Source organism: Ambystoma mexicanum, chromosome 13 (genome assembly GCF_040938575.1).
Source record: "Ambystoma mexicanum isolate Mex_15411 chromosome 13, UKY_AmexF1_1, whole genome shotgun sequence".
In the NCBI taxonomy this organism is placed as follows: domain Eukaryota; kingdom Metazoa; phylum Chordata; class Amphibia; order Caudata; family Ambystomatidae; genus Ambystoma; species Ambystoma mexicanum.
In genome coordinates this window covers 326,717,043-326,738,987 of record NC_090938.1, presented here as the reverse complement: position 1 = coordinate 326,738,987, position 21,945 = coordinate 326,717,043, and the positions used below count along the sequence as shown (strand labels likewise).

The 21,945-nt window shown below is 43.8% G+C and overlaps 1 protein-coding gene and 1 long non-coding RNA gene across 2 annotated transcripts in view; one reads left to right on the top strand and one right to left on the bottom strand.

The window, feature by feature from the left end:
• The first annotated feature begins 4,455 nt into the window (after positions 1–4,455).
• NFATC4 (nuclear factor of activated T cells 4) overlaps positions 4,456–21,945 on the top strand; it is an 889,306-nt gene continuing 871,816 nt past the window's right edge. The window contains exon 1 of the mRNA XM_069633813.1: positions 4,456–4,794. Within this exon, the coding sequence (XP_069489914.1) occupies positions 4,707–4,794 (88 nt within the window). The 5' untranslated portion in view covers positions 4,456–4,706. The remainder of the gene's footprint in view (positions 4,795–21,945) is intronic.
• Positions 6,688–11,949, bottom strand: LOC138521183 (uncharacterized). The gene is made up of 3 exons (XR_011282962.1): positions 11,862–11,949; positions 8,026–8,176; positions 6,688–7,175 (listed from the first exon to the last, which is right to left on the bottom strand). It is a non-coding gene; the product is annotated as an uncharacterized lncRNA (long non-coding RNA).

Below are 21,945 nucleotides of genomic sequence, written 5' to 3'. Positions count from 1 at the left end.
ACCACCATCTTCTAGCATTCTCACTAGAATCCAAAATGCTGACTATCAAAAACAACCCATCGGCCCCCTCTATACAAAATAGGAATTTAAAAAACATTACGATCGATAAATTATTACCTCTAATACTACCTACACTCAACTCTCTACCAGAGCCCACTGATCCCTCCATTCTAGGCAATGAATACAACAAAACAACGACTGAAGCCTTAGATTCTATTGCCCCACTAAAACTGAGAAACAGCAAACCCAAAATGCATTTGAATACTTGGTTCTCCCTACACCTCAAAACACTGAGAATGGAAAAAAGACAATGCGAAGCTACACGGAGGCAACTACCCTCTGATGACAATAGGTCCAACCTTAGCAATATATCTTCCCTCTACAAGAAAGAAATACTCCTTGCCAAACAAGTCACGTACAACAAGAGAATCTTGCAAGCTAATTGAAGCATAAAAGAACTCTTCGTAATCGTAAAAAAACTTCAAACCCCAATCCCTGTGCAAGACAACTGTGTGAAGGACACACATTTGGTGCACCAATATTCAAAAAGCCCTATCTAACAAAGTAGCAACCCTCCAGGATAAGATTGCTAACAAAAAAGGCAACCTTCCTAATTCGATCCCACAACCGAGCACTCCCATGCCCTCACACAAAACTTCACTCCGCTTCAGCTTCTCTAAAGCTTCAATCCTCGAGGTTGAAAAAGTCATCCTCACCCTCAGACCCTTAAACTGCCAAGGCGACAAATGACCAGCCCACATTATTAAAGATGCTGCCAGAGATCGATCACTTTTCATATCAAAGCTAATTAACGCATCTTTCTCCACTGGCACTATCCCCAGCAACCTAAAGGAGTCCTGGGTACTCCCACTCCTCAAAAAACAATCACTAGATCCAACCATACCCACCAACTACAAGCCAATTACCACAAAACCATACCTGATTAAAATCTTAGATAGGGTAGCATACCTCCAAATACAGAAGTACTTAGAACAGAACCAACTATTCGCAGTCCGTCAGTCAGGCTTCAGGCCCCAACATGGGACCGAAACAGGGCTGATAGACCTTAAGGCCCAAATTGATACAATCAAGGACATTGGAAAGACTGCCTTGCTACTTCTACTTGATTTATTAGCGGCATTCACCACATGGACCACAAAGTCCTTTGTAACCACCTGGATTCGGCTGCGCACTTCTCTCAAGAGGCCATAGGCTGGATACAATCCTTACTGAACAATATGACCATGTGTGTCTTTTCACCACCAGCATATGCCGGCCCCATTCCCATCACTTGTGGAGTGCCACAGGGCTCATGTGTCTCACCCACAATGTATAACATATTCACTAAGCCCCATTTTCGATGATCTTGACAGTCTTGGTATCACCTACATTAACTATGCAGATGATACCCAGATCCTCATACCACTTACGGATTTGGCCTTGGTCCATAGAGTTTACCTCATCATCCAGGCATGGATGGCTACTCACGGACTATGCCTGAATGATGACAAAACTGAGCTCATCATCCTCGGTACCACCCACAATATCAATAACCTCGGCCACAAATACTCCACCTTTAACATCGATGGCAACACCATCAATGTTGCCAAAGAAGAAAAAACCTTAGATTTTTATTTAAACGTCACCCTCTCCTTTACCAAACAGGTCAACTCCATGGCCTGTGCCACTGCTTACACCTGTAAGCTAATTAGAGCTGCCAAGCCATTCCTCTCTACGAACAGCTGCACCATCTTGGCCAGAGCCCTAATTCTATCCAAATTGGAATACTGTAACTCCCTATACCTGGTGGCTAATAAATATATTATTAACAAAATTCAGATTCTCCAAAACAACGCCCTTAGAGCAGCGTTGGGTATAGCAAAAAAATAACATATATCAGAGACAAGGAGAGAGAATAAATGGCTCACTACCAATGATAAAATCTTTCTAAAAACTGCCTCTCTAACACATAAGCGCCAAAATAACGCCACCCCACGTTATCTTATAGAAAGATTCAATAGACAATCATCTAATCGGCCAACAAGAACTGCCAATTCTAACTGCCTGATGGTACCAAGGTTTAAACTCACCAAAGCTGCAGGGTGTAGCTTCTCAGTTAAAGCTGCAAAGCTGTGGAACTCCCTACCACCTTCCCTGAGGGCAGACCAGACACACCCGCACTTCAGACACAATATCATCAATTGATTAAAGAAAATGACCGCTAAAAACGTAGGGGGCCAGCCTGCCGGCTCTACCCCAGTATTCTGCATTGTATATAATGCTGCTTTTTGCAATATCCTGTTGTTAGCTTCGTCCCTATTTCTTCCTGTATATAATATCTAAATGTTTTTCTCAATATTCTGTTGTTAGCTTCGTCCCTATTTCTGCCTGTATATAATATTGAAATGTTTTTTGACCTCCTGACTGTATAGAACATGTTGACTTTATCCTTGCTGTATATACTTGTACAGCTCTGTAACCCAAGCTGAAAATATTCTTGTTTCTTTCTGCGCTCTGATACCCTCGGGTCTGGTGCACATTATAAATAATAAAACAAACAATGCAGACAAATCTATATGCATTTTGCTTTTTGCAAGTTACATTTATAATATATATTTTTCTGCCGTTTACTCTGTTACGATCATCACAAGACATTCCATCTCGGTGTCCTCGGTCACTTGACAAAATCTGTGTGCCTAAAAGCTTGTGTACAGTGTAGAAATGTTTGACCATAGCACCACTTGCCACAATTAATGCTGTGTAATCTGTCTATCTTTCCTTTCGCCCTGGCATGCTGTTCAGGCTTTTTGTTTGCATGTATGAGGTAACAAGTGCAGAGAGTACGGGATGCTGTGTGAGTGTGCTGCTTTCACTGCACTAATTAATCTAAACTCTTTAATATACAGTTGGTATGTATGTTGCCAACATCTGAAGCCTGAAAAGTAGATCTACTCAGGCTTGACATGGGGCCAACTTTGCACCAGCCCTGCAGATGAACTGGCCTGTGGTTAAAGCTCAGTTACCATCTTATTGGTACCCACTACAGAGTGTAATTTGCTTTCTGACTTTAAAAACATTCAGCCATGTTACTGCTAATTTTACTATAACCAATGAGATAGCTATAGCTGGTAAGAAAGCTCAGTGGGTTGAGCACTCACTGCTGCTAATTGTGTGTGATCTGCAGGTTGCAGGTTCGAATCCTGGCATGGCCAACTCTGGCTTTCATCCTTTCTGATGTCTATAAATGAGTACCCACACAGATTGGGTGATATTGTGTGGATATTTGTTCTTTATAAAGCGCTTAAACGTAAGTGCTACATAATAACACATTATCATTTGGCCTTGGACGTCTGCTTGCATTCACAGTAATTTGGTAATACGGGCCTATACACACTGATATTAATGATACATATGGTGATTCATTCTTGTATGAAATGTATATTACATTACAGTGATGTTGTAATCATATTTATCGTAGTGTACTTAGGCACAATACTATGTGATGCCACTTGCTGTTTTGTCAAGGGGTGAAAGGTTGTGTTCCATGGCTTCGCATGATCCATTTGGGGGTGGGGTCAAATGACATCTTCATGTGATGTCATCAGAGGTCAAGGGTCGTGTCATGTCACTTCTGCTACTCCTGGCATTTTGGTGAAATGACGTCCCTGCCACTTTGGGTGGTACTTCCAACCCGAGGGGGAACGGCAGCTTGGAGGTCGCAGGAGTGCGTTAAATTCACACTTCAATCTTACCCAAGAGCTATTTGTACTGCAGTAGAGGTTGTCCATCTCTCCAGAAACCATATATCAGGCTGGGACAGAGGCTACCATTTATTTTAATGGAGTTGCACGATTTATAGAAAAAAAAATATGTTGTGTTTTATGACACATTAATAAGTGATCAACAAGGGCCTGATGGTTGAACGGTCTGAGCCAACCAAGATGCGAGCTCACGATCAAACCGCTACACTGCCTAGGAAGTATGCATGAACATTAACACAGTGAGCTGCCCTTCTTCCCCGACTCAGCGCATTAATCTCATCTCGAGCTTGCCATTGACTCGGCCCCTGGAGGAAATGTACAGAGCTCTAGAAAGAGAAAGGTGCGTGCGGACTGCAACTCCCATAAGCACTTTGAAGTCCCAATGTGTAAAGGCTTGCGAGTCTCTCTGCTCGCTGCTTGGTGGGAATTCCTGCAACGCCAGACTCCCTTCAAATCAAACTTTCAAAAAAAAGTTTAGCAGCGAAAACTCAGCCCGGCTTAAAGCTCACAGAAACCTATCCCGGCAAGAGGTTGTCAGACTGGTCCAATAAGCACTCAGCTAACTGAGGCAAACCCTTCCAGGGACACGCCCCCCAAAAAAGGGAAGGCGAGGATTCCCCACTGTCAGTCAGCAGCTAGAGTGGGCAGGGCTTGGGAAGTTTTCAATTTTTTTGTTCCCACTGAAGGGAGGGGGAAAAGTTGCTATTATAAGCCCCAAAAAAGACAGTGCGAAAGAGAGAGAACGCACAAAGGGAGAATTAACATAGAAGGGCCCAGCTATATCGTGTGGCTGCTGAACAGACTTTCTCATTGCGAGGTTTTCCCAAAGGGACCAAGCCGTTGTTTCTCCTAAAACAAACGTTATTATGGTTGGCTGACACGGCACGCTCGGACTTGCGAGCCACCTAGTAGTAAACAGGCGTTAGTGGCTGCCTAGCGGTTATCATGGGGGCGGCCGGCTGCGAGGACGAGGAGCTGGACTTTCGCTTGATTTTCGGGGAGGAGGACAGGGACGCTTTTTCCCACGAGACAGGTAAGACCGGGGTCTCTCCCCTTTGATTTGTATGTTCCCAAACCAAAGCCCCCGTTTATGGTAAAGATTTTGGAGAGGGGGATGGGGAGAAGAGGGGGGCGGCGTAAAACTGTGTGTGTGTAACCTGGTGTGGTTGGCGGATAGAAAGTTCTAATAAGTGCGCCTGTGAGTGTGGGGAGTGACGAGGACAGCGACTCATGAGTAATGTGGCAGGAAAGACATACCTTCTGGAGTGAGGAGGGAGAGGACGAAATATGTGATTACTGCGTGATGGCGAAGGAGAGAAAGAACAGATGTGTGTGTGTGCGTGTGATGGGAAAGGAGAGAAATGCCAGATGTGTGTGCGTGCGAGAGAAAACGAGACAGGCATGGGGGGAAATCGAAAGAACCAAAGTGTGATGTGGACAGAGAGGAAGTTCGTATGTGCTTTTTAGTGATGATAGAGAGAAGCGGTTAACGAGCGTGATGTGGAAGGAGACAAAACATTGTGTGCGCAGTGTTTAAAGAGGGCATGTCCCGAAACGAGTGTGTTTGAGGAGGAGGGGATATAAATGAGAGGAATATGCGATGCATGTGTATTGGGGGAAGCCAGAAACCCCTACACTATAATTAGGGGGAAAGAGGGTGAACAAAGGATTGGTGTCTGGGAAATGCAGAAGGCGAGAAAGACCAGATGTGTGCGGTGTGAGATGCTGAAGAATAGGTTATGTGTGTGGTGGGAGAGCAACGCGAAGAAAGAGACTTAAAAATGCCCAATGCATGTGGAAAAGTTAAGGGGAGAAGAAAGGCCTATTTTAAGCAGCGATTTCACTGTGTTATGTGTAAGGGGAGAACCCCCCAATATGTTGGAGAAGGATACAGCACATGTGCCGGTGAAGGAGATTAACAAGACGTGTGTGGTGTGCGTGATGACCACGACGAGAAATATCATGTGCGCCTGATAAGGAAGCAACCCTACCAAAAAAATCTGGATTGAAAGTGGATTGCTACTGGATTTTCCCAAACATTTAAATCCTATTTAACTCCAGAAACTCCCATTGTACTCAGCGGATTGCTTTTGGCTTCTTTTTGGCTTCATGCACCCTGAAATATGTTAATTAGCAATCCTCAATGGAATGCAATCCCAAAACAATCCAAGCAATCCAATCCACTAAAAATCCAAAAACAATCCAATCCCCAAACAATCCACTAAAAATCCAAAAGCAATCCAATCCACTAAAAATCCACTCCCCAAACAAGCCTATAAAAATCCAAAAGCAATCCAATCCCCAAACAATCCACTACAAACCCAAAATCAATCCAATCCCCAAACAATCCAAAAGCAATCCAATCCTCAAACAATCTAGCAAAAATCCCAAAACAATGCAATCCCCAAACAATCCTATAAAAATCCAAAAGCAGTGCCATCCCTAAATAAATACAAAAGCAACGGATTACAGCTGGCTTCCTTTTGGCGAAATGTACCCTCGTAGAGATCCAAAAGCAATGCAATGCAATCCCCAAATAAACCTTTTGAAATCCAAAAGCAATTAATGTAGTCACCAAATAATACTTTACAAATCAAAACAACAAAGCAATCCCAAAAATATCCTTTAACAATATAGGCATTGTTTCGGTTTATGAGCTGGAAATAAATTTAGGAGTTTTAACAAAAATAATGCTTACTATAATCCTGAAAAGAAATGCTTAAAAACACATTTGGTGCACCTTGTTGAATTGGGCTTTAAAAGCGTCACTGTGGCTTAATTGCTGCCCATTTCACAGAGTTGCATTTTGAATTGCCTTTAGAACAATAGTGATGACTAATTAGGTCACAGTCATTTAGGTAAAATGGCCATGATAGTCAAGACCATGTAATGGCATATAAACTATATTTAAAAAGAAGCGACACAGTTTTTTTTCCCCCACTATATTTATTAAAAAGAGGCAGAGGTTCAATCGGACACTGTGTACATAGCACAAAAACACAACTGTAGCAATCCCAAACACGGGTGCTTCACAATTTAAAAATAAAGGGTGAGAGGGGACCCAGAACCAGTCCGGTTCGGTCCAGCCCAGGGAGCAAGGGTGATAGGGGACACAGAACCAGTCCAGGGGTGTCACACGAGTATACAGGCCCAGCCTAGGGAGCAAGCGAGTCCGGTGGGGACCAGCCCAGGGAGCAAGGTTGAGAGGGGAAAGAGAACCAGTCCAGGGAGTCACACTAGTATCCAGGACGAGGCAAAAGAGCAAGGGAATGCAGAACTACACTTGTGTAGAAAAGACGAGGTTTGGCTCCTTCTTCATCCGGTAGTTCCCAATTTTGTTTTGGAGGGCTTTTCTGCACTCGGATGGAGAGAGTACTGGAAAGCCCATTTCCCTGGCTTTAACATGGATACATTCTGAAATGCAAAAAAGATTTGTGTAAAAAGTTTGAAAAGAGCAAGCAAAGTACTTTTTGGTTGACACATGGCTGTGAGAAATAAAGCATAGACAATTTTCACTGTACACCCTCTAATGTGCTTTCGTAATTCCAATTACTACATTTCTCAAAGCTGTCAATCTGGATGAAACCATGGCAATTCCTTAGAATTTAATATAGATTAGTGTCACTTCCCCAGGAAGTCTCTCCGTTTATCTTCTTTCCCATTTCTTTGCATAATTGGTATATTGTGAAGAAATTACCAATCTCGTGTTTCCCCATGGACAGTGCATTGGTAAAGGAGCCATACAAGCAAAACAAATACACAGGGTTTGAAATTGAGCGGAGCTGGGGGCTGTTTAACCCTGTTTGTAGCCTTGAAGAGCCTGGTTAGCTTTACACCATGCCTACCAGGAGCTAAATTTGGCTCCCGGGCCAACTGATGCCGATAACATATACCTATGGGAATTTAACTATGTGCGTGCTTGCTTTTGTAACAATCTAAAACAATAACATAGGACACCATTATGACATTTGAAGCTTAACGGGTCATAAGTAATGGACAAAGCAATATGTTTGCATGTGGGCATATAATGAGTGATGGACAATAACCGGTTAATACATGAGCCACAGTATTTGAGCTACCTTTTCCCACCCTCTGACACAGTCGTCTAGAAGCCCTATGGCTTCATAGGAATGTTGGGGAGGAGGGTTTGAGATTGGGGTGGAGACACAGAAGCCTACAACCGATAGTATTTGGATAGAGAAAAAGCATTTATTTATTTCATAAGGGCACAAACCAACTTTTGGTTAACTCTAATGGCACTTACCTCTGATGCAGTTGATGGATCAGGGTTGGGATTTGCATCGGGAAAACTTTTTCTGTGGCTCCTGTCCGCCTCCTCTAGATCCACTGAAGGGCCAGTTCCAAGCAGTGCTCAACTGCTACCTGCTGACAGGAATCCACTGTGTCCCAGTATGCTGAAATAATAGCACAAATATTAATATTACACATTTTAATACAGTACGCATTCTAATGACAATTACCAAGAGCCGGAACCAGCGCAGGGAGCCAGATGGGTACCCAGACACAGCCCAGCAAGTAAGGACGTTCGTTAGGAACCCACCCATGGAAGAGTCTCGGGCAGGTGCCAGTCTTACCTGAACTTCTGAAATGGTGAACACCTAGGCACACAAAGCCAGTAGGCGTTTGGTTATTTGCCGAAATATTGACTGCCCATGGTCATTTTAATCCCTATGGCCATATACACCCAGATCCTGCCCCTCCCAAAATACCTCCTTATGGGAACTTTGAGCTCACTTTAATCAATCCTTATCAGACTTTGCGCTTAAAGTGCCTGCCTGTGATTTTCAAAGCAGTATTCTAAGAGTTAATTACTTAATTGGAGTTGTAAACCCACTACTGGTGTGATTAAAAAATGTCTTAACCAGGTCTGCCTTCAGCCACAAAGCAGTTCAACGAAGCAACTGAACAAGTCTGGAAGTGTTAAGATGAAAAAAGTAGGATATACCCTAAAGTATGGGTGCATAACATATGGCCTGCGGGCCAGTTGCGGCCCGCCATGCCGTTTTGTCCGGCCTGCCAGCAACAAAGACTTTCCTAATGGAGGGCGGCCCGCAAGCAGCATCGGCCCCCCTCCATTAGGAAAGTCTTTGTTGTCTTCCGGGCCGGACAAAACAATGGCCCTCATTGGTTCAGTGCACACGAACCACGCAGCTCCTACGAGCCACGTAGTGCGTGTGTGCTGATCCAATGGAGTGCCAGCACTACGGCTGGCGTGGCCAGTAAGGCTTGATGCGGAAGGCATTTCAGCCTTGCCCCGCCCACGCCAGCCGTAGTACCGGACCTCGCCAGCGTTCCAGCTAGCCTGCCTTCCAGCACGTCGTCCGGTAAGTACAGATTATTTTTGGGAGGGGGGATATTTGTTTGTGTGTGTGTGTGTGTGTGTGTGTGTGTGTTTGTCGGATCTTTGTGCTGCTTGTATGTTGAGATCTGGGGGTGGGGTGTGTGTCGGGTCTGCCTGAATGTGTGTTTTTGTGTGCAAGTTCAGTGTATGTTGAGATGCAGGGTTGGGGTGTGTGTCGCGTCTGCCTGAATGTGTTTGTGTGCAAGTTCAGTGTATGTTGAGATGCGGGGTTGGGGTGTGTGTCAGGTCTGCCTGAATGTGTTTGTGTGCAAGTTCAGTGTATGTTGAGATGCGGGGTTGGGGTGTGTGTCAGGTCTGCCTGAATATGTTTGTGTGCAAGTTCAGTGTGTGTCGAGATGCGGAGGGGGTGTGTGTGTCGGGTCTGCCTGAATGTGTTTGTGTGCAAGTGCAGTGTGTGTCGAGATGCGGAGGGGGTGTGTGTGTCGGGTCTGACTGAATGTGTTTGTGTGCAAGTGCAGTGTGTGTCGAGATGCAGGGGTGGGGTGTGTGTCGGGTCTGACTGAATGTGTTTGTGTGCAAGTGCAGTGTGTGTTGAGATGCGGAGGGGGTGTGTGTGTCGCATCTGCCTGAATGTGCTTGCGAGTTTGTATGGTGAGTTGGGGGTGGGGGTCTGTATGGGTGCATGGTGTATGCTTGTGAGTTTGTGTGCTGAGTTGGGGGTGGGAGTTCGGGTCTGTATGGGTGCATAGTGTATTGGTGTATGCTTGTGGGTTTGTGTGCTGAGTGGGGGGGGTCGGGTCTGTATGGGTGCATAGTGTATTGGTGTATGCTTGTGAGTTTGTGTGCTGAGTTGGGGGGTGGGGAGTTCGGGTTTGTATGGGTGCATAGTGTATTGGTGTATGCTTGTGAGTTTGTGTGCTGAGTTGGGGGGTGGGGGTTGGGGAGTTCGGGTCTGTATGGGTGCATAGTGTATTGGTGTATGCTTGTGAGTTTGTGTGCCAAGTTGGGTGTGGGGGGGTTTGGGTCTGTATGAGTATGTATGCATGGTGCATGCTTGGTGGCATGGAGCATAGTGTTTGGTTGGGGGCCATGGTGTTTGGTTGAGGGGTGGGGGCCTTGGGGCATAGTGTTTGCTTGAGGGGTGGGTGTCATGCGGCATAGTGTTTGGTTGGGGGTGGGGGCCATGGGGCATAGGATTTGGTTGAGAGATGGGAGCCATGGGGCATAGTGTTTGGTTGAGGGGTGGGGGGGCCATGGGGCATAGGGTTTGGTTGAGCGCCATGGGGCATAGTGTTTGGTTGAGGGGTGGGGCCAAGCCTCCCGCCACGCCACGCCTGCTGCCCCTACCGCCCCGCCCACATTTACTTTTCGGCCCACTATAGCCATCATGTAAGGTACTTTTGGCCCACTGTCAAAATCAGTTGTGCACCCCTGCCCTAAAGAATAACCATTTTACTCAAATGTATGTTGCTTTATAGCTACTTCTGCTGTTCAAATACAACATTGTGCTTTTGTCAGGCTGATCGAACAAACTGAGCCAGGATAATAATAATTTAGCATTTATATAGTGCTACGAACCCTCGGGTATCCGAGTGCTGCTTATTATTACCCACGGTGTGTGGTGCTCATTTATCGAGCTCGGAAGGATAAAAGGCTGAGTTTGGGGCTGCCGGGATTCAAACCTGCGTCAGCAGGCTCTGCACAGATGTCAAAGCGACTGCGGTTTGATCAATCATCTCCACCAGCTTTTCAGATGTGCTGGGCATTCAGTGGAATGGACCTGGTCGTGAAATGGCACCATCAATGTGCAACCGCATTCATGTGCCATCGTTCAGGCCATTTGCCAAAAAAAATTGCAAAGGCGAAAGCAAACCAGCCATTGCTAAGTGCTGAAGACAGACATGTTTACATTCCAGTGGTTGCGAATGTGCATGTTCCATGCCACAGGGGGGGTCTTGCAACAGCCGATTAAGGAAAGCAGGAGGCAATATTTCTAAGGCATATGGCAAGGGAGAAGCAGCCATGAAGGTAGAGCATCACAGGGAAGGGAAAGATGATTCAAGGGGAGATGGACCACCACAGCGCCTGCCCATTTTGCCCCATTTATCTATGGGGGCGCACTCCCAACACCCACAATTACTTAATTTTCCCCTACCCTAAACCCCATAACAAAAATGCAGTAAAAAAACCTGGCAAAACGGCCTTTCACCAAATGCAGTGAAACAGCTGTGACCAACTACACCCAGATGATGGCACACGATGTAGAGCTAATGTGTACTCGTGTGAAACGCCTCAGGTTATCCTTGTGGATATCTTTCCAAACCACCACCCCCCCTTTCTTAATCTGTATGAATTTCTTGGAGGACAGCCAAATGCGGGTAAATTGAAAGGGATGTGGTCGTTTTGAACTCAGTCGTGGCCTCAGTGAGCTTTCAAAATGCACAGTTGGGTCAACATATTTATTAAATTAGCCCCCCCCCCATCGAACCCCGATGCTGCTCTAACTGCACAGCTTCCAAAGTAGGATTTACGACTGTAGGCTCCTTTTCTTTGAGGTGCCACCCATGCGTTATGTCCTATACAAAGGCCCCTCCCGAAAACTCAGCTGGTTTTGTGATAAAGTGCAATTGTGCCAGTAAATCAATTGCAGTAGGTCTAGGCGCGCCCACTGCACCCCTTCCCTCCCACACTGCCTATGATACACATACACCCAATCCCAGCTCCGAGTACAATTGCGGCTGCATAAATAAAGGTGCCCTAAACGTGAGCACACTTACCTCTTGTATGGTATTTATCCAGTTTTTCGTGCCCACAAGGAGTACGGCCACCACCGTATCTTCTTCTTCCGCCTCCATTGCATCATGCTGCCAGGCCTGAGAAAAAAAAGCCGAATGACCCTGCAAAAGAAGCACAAAACAAGCCGACTCCCAACGAAATAAGCAGGAAAGAGCACTCATTTAAAACGCTGTGGTTAGGTGTCAAAATTAAGACATTTAACAGAATACCATAACTATACATAGAACACAGAGTGCATACCCAGCATATTTAACCCCACTCTCCTCAAAAACTCTTTTTTAAAACACATTTTGTTATGAGCAGCACAGTTAAATTAAATTCTCTTTTATTAGTCAAACAATGACTAAATGTAGGTGACCATATTATTACCACAAAATACATTTTGTTGTGTGTCTAAGCACATTTGCAAACCCCATGGAGCTTAAATACAAAAGAGGTAGCAGGCACATCTCTCTAGAATAAACATGGCATAATAACCTGTTCAATGGTTTTTACCCACTTGAGAGTCCGCAGCCATCACTTTTTGCTCACTGTACTTTTCACAAAGGAGGAATATCCATTTGCATATCAGTCTTTGTCCCGCCCACAAGGACAGGCCAGCACCAAAATGCCAGGCAAACCTCCTTTGAACAAGAGTACCAACAGCAACCCCATACACGTGTTTCAGCCTTGTTGGGTCCCATCAGTGAGGTGGAGCTGTGCCTCTCTGAGCACAGTGAGCAAGGGGTCCACGTCTGTGTTCTCCCAGGTAATGTAGGATGACCAACCCCAAGTTCCTTGAAAAAATACAAAAAAGGTAGCAGGCACTCCTCTCTAGAATGAACATGGCATGATAACCTGTTCAGTGGTTTTTACTTGGAGATTAGGCTTATATGACTTCTGGTACTTGTAGCTTTCCAGTGAAAATGGGGAGGAGGATGGGGTTGTGGCAACAAAAATTGTGCTTTTTTTCTTTTTCGTGTTACACATATTTCTATAAGGAAATGTTTGTCAGCGTGGTTTATCATGTGATTTGCATACTTTTTAAGCCATCTCCATCAAAACCCAGACATGTCCACAAGCTGTAGCTGGGAAGATATGTGGTTAAGTACTTTAATTGCAAGACTGGACTCCAATCCTGATTTCACCACTTCCCTAAAGTGTCTTATCATGGGAAAATCATTTTGATCTTGCTGTCCCCAGTCTAGTATACCTTGAAATTCTGAGACGATAATAGTCTCCAGAGGCACAGTAAGTGTGTAATATACATTTAACAGTTGAGACACTGCAAATAGGCCCGTCAGCGATTTTGCAGTTTTACCAGTGCAATTAAGGGGAGAAGACAAGGGAGAACAGACAGAGTATCTTCAGGCACGTTGCATTTGCATCGTGCCAGTGCAATGGGAAAATCGGCAGCTATTAAACCATGGCTGTATTTCTTTCTCTCCATTATGATGTATGCACCCCACAGGTGCCTCAGACTGTTTTGCATTCCAAGCAAAGGCTCCCCCAACCATCATGTTGAATTAGGCCCCTATACCTCTTCAGCCAGGCCTGACTATAAGACTGCCTACATTGTACATCCAGTTTGGACATGTTTTCTCACTGTGATATGGCATTTTTAAAGCTAAAGCCAAAAGGAGTGTTTTATTAGGTGGGGAGACTAGAGCTGGGAGATCCCAGCGGAGCTCGGGCCAGCACAAGCCTCACCTAGGACTCTGGCCTAACCCCCCATCGTGGCCCAGTGCCTGCCAGAAGCAAGTGCCGGCCATGAGCCCCACCTGGTAATCATATTATTTCTTTTCTGCTTCTTTTCTGCTTGGTTTACTTACATCTGCATAAGAAATGTAAATTATTTAAGAGTACCATACATAGTATTTATTGTTTGGGGTAGAGACAGTAGGCTATTCAGGCATGGTTTGCTGCCAATGATCCAAATGTCACAAGGCATAGCCGGAATATTGTTATCTTTCTCCCTTGTACTCTCCTGCCCCCTTTATTTTGTCTTGAGGTGCCTTGAAACACCATTTTATGTATAGGGGACTTACAAAGTATCCAATAAATAAAAGAAAGAAATAAAATAGTAATTGCGGGTGCATTCTTTTTTTTCAAACGTAACAGAACAGATATACAGCCGGGGGTGGTAAACAGAGGAGCACAGAGGAGGGGTACAGCTGTACCGGGTGGCAGACAGGAGACAGTCAGCCACCATCCAGCGAGTCAGGTGGCGCGATGGGAGATGGGATGGCCGAGGTGTTAGCATTCCTTCTACCCATTGCTGCAAATTGATACACCCTGAATGATAGCGACTGGGCATTATTTACTGGAGAAATTAGTTAAGTGCAGTTTGACATTATTTTTCCAACATTTAAATGAAGTAAAAATGTGTGCCTATGTTACTGGATTGTTTTTACAGAGATACAAGTTGGAAAAAATCAAAAATAAATCTTCCAATGTAGCCTTGCTTGCAAAAGAATCCAAAATAAATGCAGTAAAAATGTGTAGTGTTGATGGATTGGTTCTATTGAGAAACAAGATGAAAAAAATACAAAATAAATCCTTTAGAAATGCCTGCCTGCCAATTAATGTTAGTGGATTGTTCTTACTGAGAAACAAGTCAGTAAAACTCCAAAATAAATCCTTTAGAAATGCCTGCCTGCCAGTTAGTGTTAGTGGATTGTTTTTACTGAGAAACAAGTCAGTAAAACTCCAAAATAAATCCTTTAGAAATGCCTGCCTGCCAATTAGTGTTAGTGGATTGTTTTTACTGAGAAACAAGTCAGTAAAACTCCAAAATAAATCCTCCTACCCAAGGCAAATAAATCCTTGCTTGAAAAAATCCCCAAAAAATCCAAAATAAATCTGCATCTTGAAAACAAGCCAGAAGCAATCCCAAAACAATCCAAAAAGTGGATTTCGTTTTTACTAGGGAAGGTGGCACAAGCAGATGTGTATGGGACGTGGTAGAGTAAGAAAGGCACGGGATGGTAAGGCCTGGGAAATACTAGCCATATCTCTCAGTGAAGGATAAAAGGGTACAGTTTGTTGAACTGAAAAGGGAGCTATGGGCCTGATGTGTGTGATATGTTTGAAAACAAAAGAGCTAATGCGTATTAGGCATAAGGAGAGACCGGCCTGATGTGTTTGCGGGTGTGATGGAGACGGGGGAAAACGGCCCAACGTGGTGATATGCACTAGGAGGAGCACATGCACCGGGGACTGAGCAGCAGTCACAGTCCATTCCACGCCCCCATTCCCCCCGCCCTGCGACTTCCAGCACTAAACTCCCAGTGAGGCAGTGACGGAGATTCTCTTGAAGAATGTTCGCTTCGTTCTTGCCACCGACCCCAGGTACATGTTACCTGTAACATACACGCCCCGAACCAAAGCTGAAGCGAATATGTTGTTTTGCGCGCAGCGTGCCTGTATACAATACATACATGTGTGTACTCTGAGGGGGGTACATGGGGGTGGGAGGGTGTGGCTGGAGGCTACAGTGTATGAGATAAAGAAGTGACAGGGACCACATGTGCATGATGAGGAAAGGGGGATCCTTTTAGAAAAATACGAAAACTCGAGCAGCCACGCACATACAAATACTACTGCACACATATGCAATTGCACAAATACACATAGGCCACATGTGCATAGAACAAAAGGCATACGCACACACAAAAACAAAGCCAGACAAAACACGGCGGTTTATTCATGTATGCCTACAATCGTACGCAGTCACGCCGATACACAAAAGTTCAAAATAACAATGCTGAGAAAAACGCTGACAAGATTGCAAAACAATACCTATCGTACACGGTTACAGCTAAAACTACACAGGAAGCTGAACGCATGCGTTAAATGTGCGCTATGTATATATGAATTGCATTCTGACGTTTTTCTGTTTGTGTGTATTTAAATAAAAGTGCAAATGTTATTTGGCGACTACGTATGTGTGTGTGAATATATCATTGTATTTTCAGATCTTAGCATGTTTGTGTATTTTTATACCACTGTTTATTTTGAAATCGTGTGCATGCGTGTGTGTACTTGCGTATCAATATATCTGATAAACCTAATACAAGGTAGACTCCGTAGCAACAGTAATAAAGGGTGAGAAAGAGATTACCCCTCTCTATACTGGCAAGGAGCGGATTGGTTGTGCTTTTACACCAAACATTAACATACCATCTTTTTTATGAGAGTGTATCAAGACAACTAACCAGGCTACATATATTTAGAACCAGACATGTGCTCAAAATCTTATCAAAAAGTTATATGTTTTATTCAAAAGGTTAAAAAAATGTCATATTGTTATTCACAATTTTCACATAATCTTTCAAATCACAATTGTTTGGTAATAAAAAGATAGAGACAAAAGAGAACAAAATAGAAAAAATAGGGTACAGTCATGAGCAGCTGAACACTAGTACTATTGAGAAAATGCTCTACAATTCATACAGGGGTCAATTAGAATGATTTTGTATAGACTTATAAACAATGAAAGTCTTTTTAGATCGTCAACATGTTTCGGCCTTGGTGGAGACATTAGACACTTTCTCTAGTGGCACTTCACATTTTGCTGTTTCGGGCCTTCTTCAGGACATATGAATTTTTCTTTTCAGTAATAATACCGTCTTGTAACCCCAACCTATTTTATGGTATTTCCTTTGCCGGTATGAGACAACTCAAAGAATTTTTTGAGTGATTCAGAGGGACTATGTTCTAATCGCCAATGAAGATAAATTTCTTTCTTCTGTGACACTCGAATTACACTTTGCGCTGGTTTTATATGAACGATTATGCTTTAGTTAGATAATGTTCGTTTATACAAATTCCCAAACATCCTGAATCCTTTTCAGCCCTATAAGGACCTAGGACACCCTCCCCCTGCTCTCACACCACCTTAAATGCAGATTACAACCTGGACCACCTCTGGACTCTGTCACTAGGGCCAGTGGCTTAACACAAAACTTTGGGGCCCCCTGAGAGGCATGCTGAGACCCCACCAACACATCAACCAACCACGGGTCGCGCCACACTCTGGGCCAGCCTAGATTACCTCGCTTGTGCAATACGCATGAATGTGCTGCTGGAAGTGTGTGCCGCACACTGCATTAGGAGAAAGATATAAATGTGTTTTAATGCATTATACAGCACACTTTCTGAGACCAATTGGCTAAAAGACCTGAACGTTTGCAATTGTTTTGTAGGGTAACACCAATCCAAAAATCCAATACATGCAAGTCACCAACAGTGCACAGGAACATTAATGCTTTAATTAATAAAATGCTTTGCTATTAAAAATGCACGCCACAATGAAAACATATCCAACTGGCTACACAATGTAAACCAGTGTAGACATGTAATAACATATTACACTAAAGCATGCCAGGCCACATTTAACCATACCTAGACTGGTTGCATCAAAATGCTAGTCGAAGCAATAACACTTAGCATGGGTATTTTGATCACAGATGCCCAGACAAATATACAATGCCGCAGTAAGAAACGGCTAGACTGGCAGCACTCAAATGCCAGTCTAGCCAGGTAATTACACTTAGCAGGACTGCTTTATCAGAGGTGCCCAGTTAAAAAAAAAAGTCAAGCCAAACTAAGAAATGACTAGACCAGCTGTTTTAAAAATTTCTCTCTAGCCACTAATACCACATCATATGCCTGTTTAGCCTGGACATGGATGACCATTACGATTTATCGCACAATCCCTGTCCCACCCCACCGCCATAATAATGGATACAGGGCTAGAGCCCTCTTTTTTGTTAATGGGGGCCTGACTCTAGAGGGTAATTAGGTATCAAACAAAAAAGAAAACCGAGTCAAGGCTACCTCTCTCTTCAATGCACAGGTAGTACTGGGACAACCTTCAGAAGGTTAGGGGATATCTCGGCTAGCCATTTTTGATCACACACACAAATTTGAATTTTTTTAAAAACAAAATGTATTCTAAATCAAGGTACATAATAAAACAGAGGTAAACATGTGAAGCTCGTTATCATTCACTATACAAGAACCATCAAGTTCTAAACAAAAACCAAAAGCGGTTAGTAACAGTGAGAAGTAGATGCACCTAGTTATCTAAAATGGGAATCAAAGATAAAAGATGTTGGAATGGTGTGTATAAAACCGTGTGATCAATAAAAACCTATGTCATAGAGAACTTCTACACATCCTTTTGATAATATCATCCCACTGCCTGTAGCACCAGTGTCCTAAGGAAAGTTCAGTGCATTGTGTGAATTGCTCTATTTAGAAAACATGTTAAATAGACTCTGAACTGGAAACACACAATATGTGTCGACAGTAGAAATGTGCTGCCAATGTTCTTGCAGTACATAAAAACATCTGACTGTTACTAACCACATTTTGTTTAGAACTTGATGGTTCTTTTATAGCGAATGATAACGATCTTCACATGTTTACCTCTGTTTTATTATGTACCTTGATTTAGAATACATTTTGTTTTAATAGTTGTCACCCCACCCCACTGCTCCCAGCCCCCCTCTCCCTCCCACTCCCTCCTTCAACCCCTAAATTAAGCTTCTCAGCCCAGAATTATCTCCACGTCCCTTTTCCTTGCCCCAGTGCTCACTTATGAAGCTCCTTGCCTCATAGGTAAGTAATGGGATGAGGACGAGTGGGACTAGGAGTAATGAAGTTTACAAGTAACTAAGCCATGCATTACCTCCACATCCCTCTACCTCATCCCAGTACTTGTGTTTGAGGCAATCTGCCTCATACACAAGTACTGGGACAAGAAAGAATAGGACTATGAGCCATGAAGATTACCAATGAGTAACTAGGGGATTAAACACAAGTTGTGGCACAACACTCCCCTTGAATTTTGGGCTATGTTGACTCGACCTGGCTGACCTACAGAGCCGTTGCCGGACAGAACAGGACAGATGTTACACGGCATCTGGGTTTCACTGTTAACAAAGGCCCTGCAATTACTAACGTAAAGCATTTCACTGTTAGAACCTGCATTCAAATGCATACTTTTTTAGGCAATTGAAATCTTGATGTGGGTTTAGTACTTGCATTCCAGGGAAGTAATTGGAAGGGTAGAGAGGGGACAAGAGACTGCTTATTCTCACATCAGTCCATAAGTGTGTGTTTTCAGACTTAAAGGAGAGAGTTAACTGCTTGTAACATTGAAGCTGCACTACAAGTCTCATTAGAATGCATAAAGAAGTTAAATGCCCCCAAATAAATCAGTTTGCCCATCCGCCACCACCCGTGAAGTTCGCACCTCTCGCAACATTTGAAGAGTTGCGAACCCCCCAAAATTGTAGGTTTCGCTGCACCCCTGAAAACAAGCACACATACCATTCACCATACACACGCACACCCAGCCACCCATACATTTAAGTGTGTATCCTTTCACCATACAGGCACACCCAGGCACCCACCCATACATTTCAGTGTGAACCCTTTCACCATACAGGCACACACACCCAGGCAGCCACCCATGCATTTAAGTGTGCACCCTGTCATCATTCAGGCACATCCAGACAGCCAACCATACATTTCAGTGTGCACCCTTTCCCCATACAGGCACCCAGGCAGCCACCCATACATTTAAGTGTGAACCCTTTCACCATACAGGCACACACACCCAGGCAGCCACCCATGCATTTAAGCGTGCAACCTTTTACCATACAGGCACACAGGCAGCCACATATACTTTTAAGTATGCACCCTTTCAGCATACACTCGACACGCACACCCAGCCACCCATACATTTAATTGTGCACCCTTTCCTCATACACTCACACAGGCAGCCACCTATACATTTAAGTGTTCACCCTTTCAACATACACTCACATGTCATTGGGTTGAGGGGAGCTCTATGACTTCAAAAAGAAATAGTTTCTTTTCGAATTCACTCCGACTTTATAAAGACATGTTTTCCGTTAAGGACCGAACCATAATGGAAGTAATTTCTTTATGAAAGCAGAGTGACTTCAAAAGAGCTCCTGCCGCCCCATGACATGGAGGCCTGCAGCATAGAGGCTTCCATTTCATTGGGTGGGGGGAGCCCTCTGACTTAAAAAAGAAATAGTTTATTTTTGTACATACTCTGCCTTCATATAGAAATAATTTCTGTTACAGAAATAATTTCTCTATGAAGGCAGAGTGACTACAAAAAGAAAAGAAAAGTTCTTTTTTTTTTCAAAGTGTAAGGGGCCCCCCCTCCCAGGAAATGTGGTGGTGCGGCCCCCCGCACTGTGGAGGCTGTGGGGAGTCTTTTACATCAGCGAGTAGGGCTGGTTACTACTGGATTGTTGTATTTGTGTTGCCTATGACCCTACCCAGCCTGGCTGTCATGATGTATTGGGCGGTCACCCCCATCTCAGGGAGTTTCTCCCCCCCAAGCAAGGTGGCATGCACCAAAGCACTTATACAGATTCAGCTTTAGTGAGACCTCCATCCTATCTTACATCATCCAACCTATACCCTCTTTACCCCAATGTGCCAGGAAGCAGGTCAATGTACAGTAAGAATATCTATTTATTTAAAGTTTGACAAAGAATAATCACACAGTCACACAACCATCAGCCACCAACAACGTGGCACTACACACTATCACAATTTCAAATCACTTGCACCAATTGACGGACTTATATTTCTAATGGGCTATTAGTCACTATCACAAACACAGGTTGAATTTAAAGACTTTACATCAAAACACACAGAGGATTTCTTGCACATTAACAATAAGGACATTTGAAACAACCCTTAGTGATTGCTTGGGTTATCACAATGCTCTTCTCTCCCAGCAACCCCAACCCAGGCATCAGTTTTATATGACCCCATAATTTGCAGGCAATGTACAGGGGGTGGGAATACAGTAGCAACATTGTTTTGGCTTTTCATTAAAAAGCACGGTTTGGGAAATAGACACAATGGAAAATAAATGTTTTGGGCTTTTTATTTAAAAGACAAAGTTAGGAAAGCGACTCCATGGGAAAATCTCTTTTTTTTTTTTTTTTTTTTTTTTTTTTTTTTGAAAGGCAACATTTAGAAAAGGAACTCAATGGGAAATAATTTTGGGCTTTTTATTTTCATAAGTGGTGGGCCTTGGTATTCTGATTTGGCGTGCAAGTAAATAAATGGGAAATTTGTTTTTTTATACAATCTACATTCACTTGAATGGCAGTGTTTAAGAGGTACTTATTTTGGATTATGGACATCCCACTTCTGTACAGAAGTCAGGGGTTTCAGAAAAATAGTAACCCAAGTACTTATTGTCTATACCGACTCTAACACACTGGGCATTAACTTTGTCAGTTTTAAACTGTAACAACACTCCTCCCGTGATTTTCTATATGGGAAATAATTGATTTAACTTTGATTCAATGTGCTAAGGATCTATACATTTTCACCCCTCACCCACACATTTTAATGGAAAGAATTAAGACAGGCAGTTCCCAACACAATTCAATTTAAATGGATAGGGTGATTTTCTATAGTGGGATTAATTTGAGTTACATTTAATACAATGTGCCAGGGGTCCATCAGTACCACCCCCCAACCCGCTCTGCAAGATGGAGATTGAGGCTGGCAGATTCCCCCACACTTTTGTTGGCATTTGGATTAATCTACTTACATGAGAGGCCTTGGTTATGAGACATCCAGGGAAACAGCAGTGTTGCTCTCAGGACAGCACAGATCTAGTCAAAGGCTTCAGCCAAGGGTAGCCCCCATCACCCACACTTCCTCAGGGTCCTCAAATGGCAGGCAGAACTAGCTTCTATATTTCCCAGTCTTTGTTTCCCATGCAATGTTTAAGGCCTTGGTAGCTCTCCTTGTCTCGCTGCTGGTTGTTCCTTGCAAGAGTCCAGAAGTAGACTACCTGCAGCAATAGAGTGGGAAAGCAAGCGAAAAGTCAAAAGTCCAAAGAAAGTCAAAAAGACAAGAAGTCAAGTGTCCTTCTCAGACTAAAAACTGATCTCTTATAGGGCTGGTGACACTCCATTATTATCATAATTCCCACACTACAGATTGACCAGCTCTCTCCCTCGCCCTCCACCAATACACCCACTGCCTGCTAATAGGACAAGGAGTTTA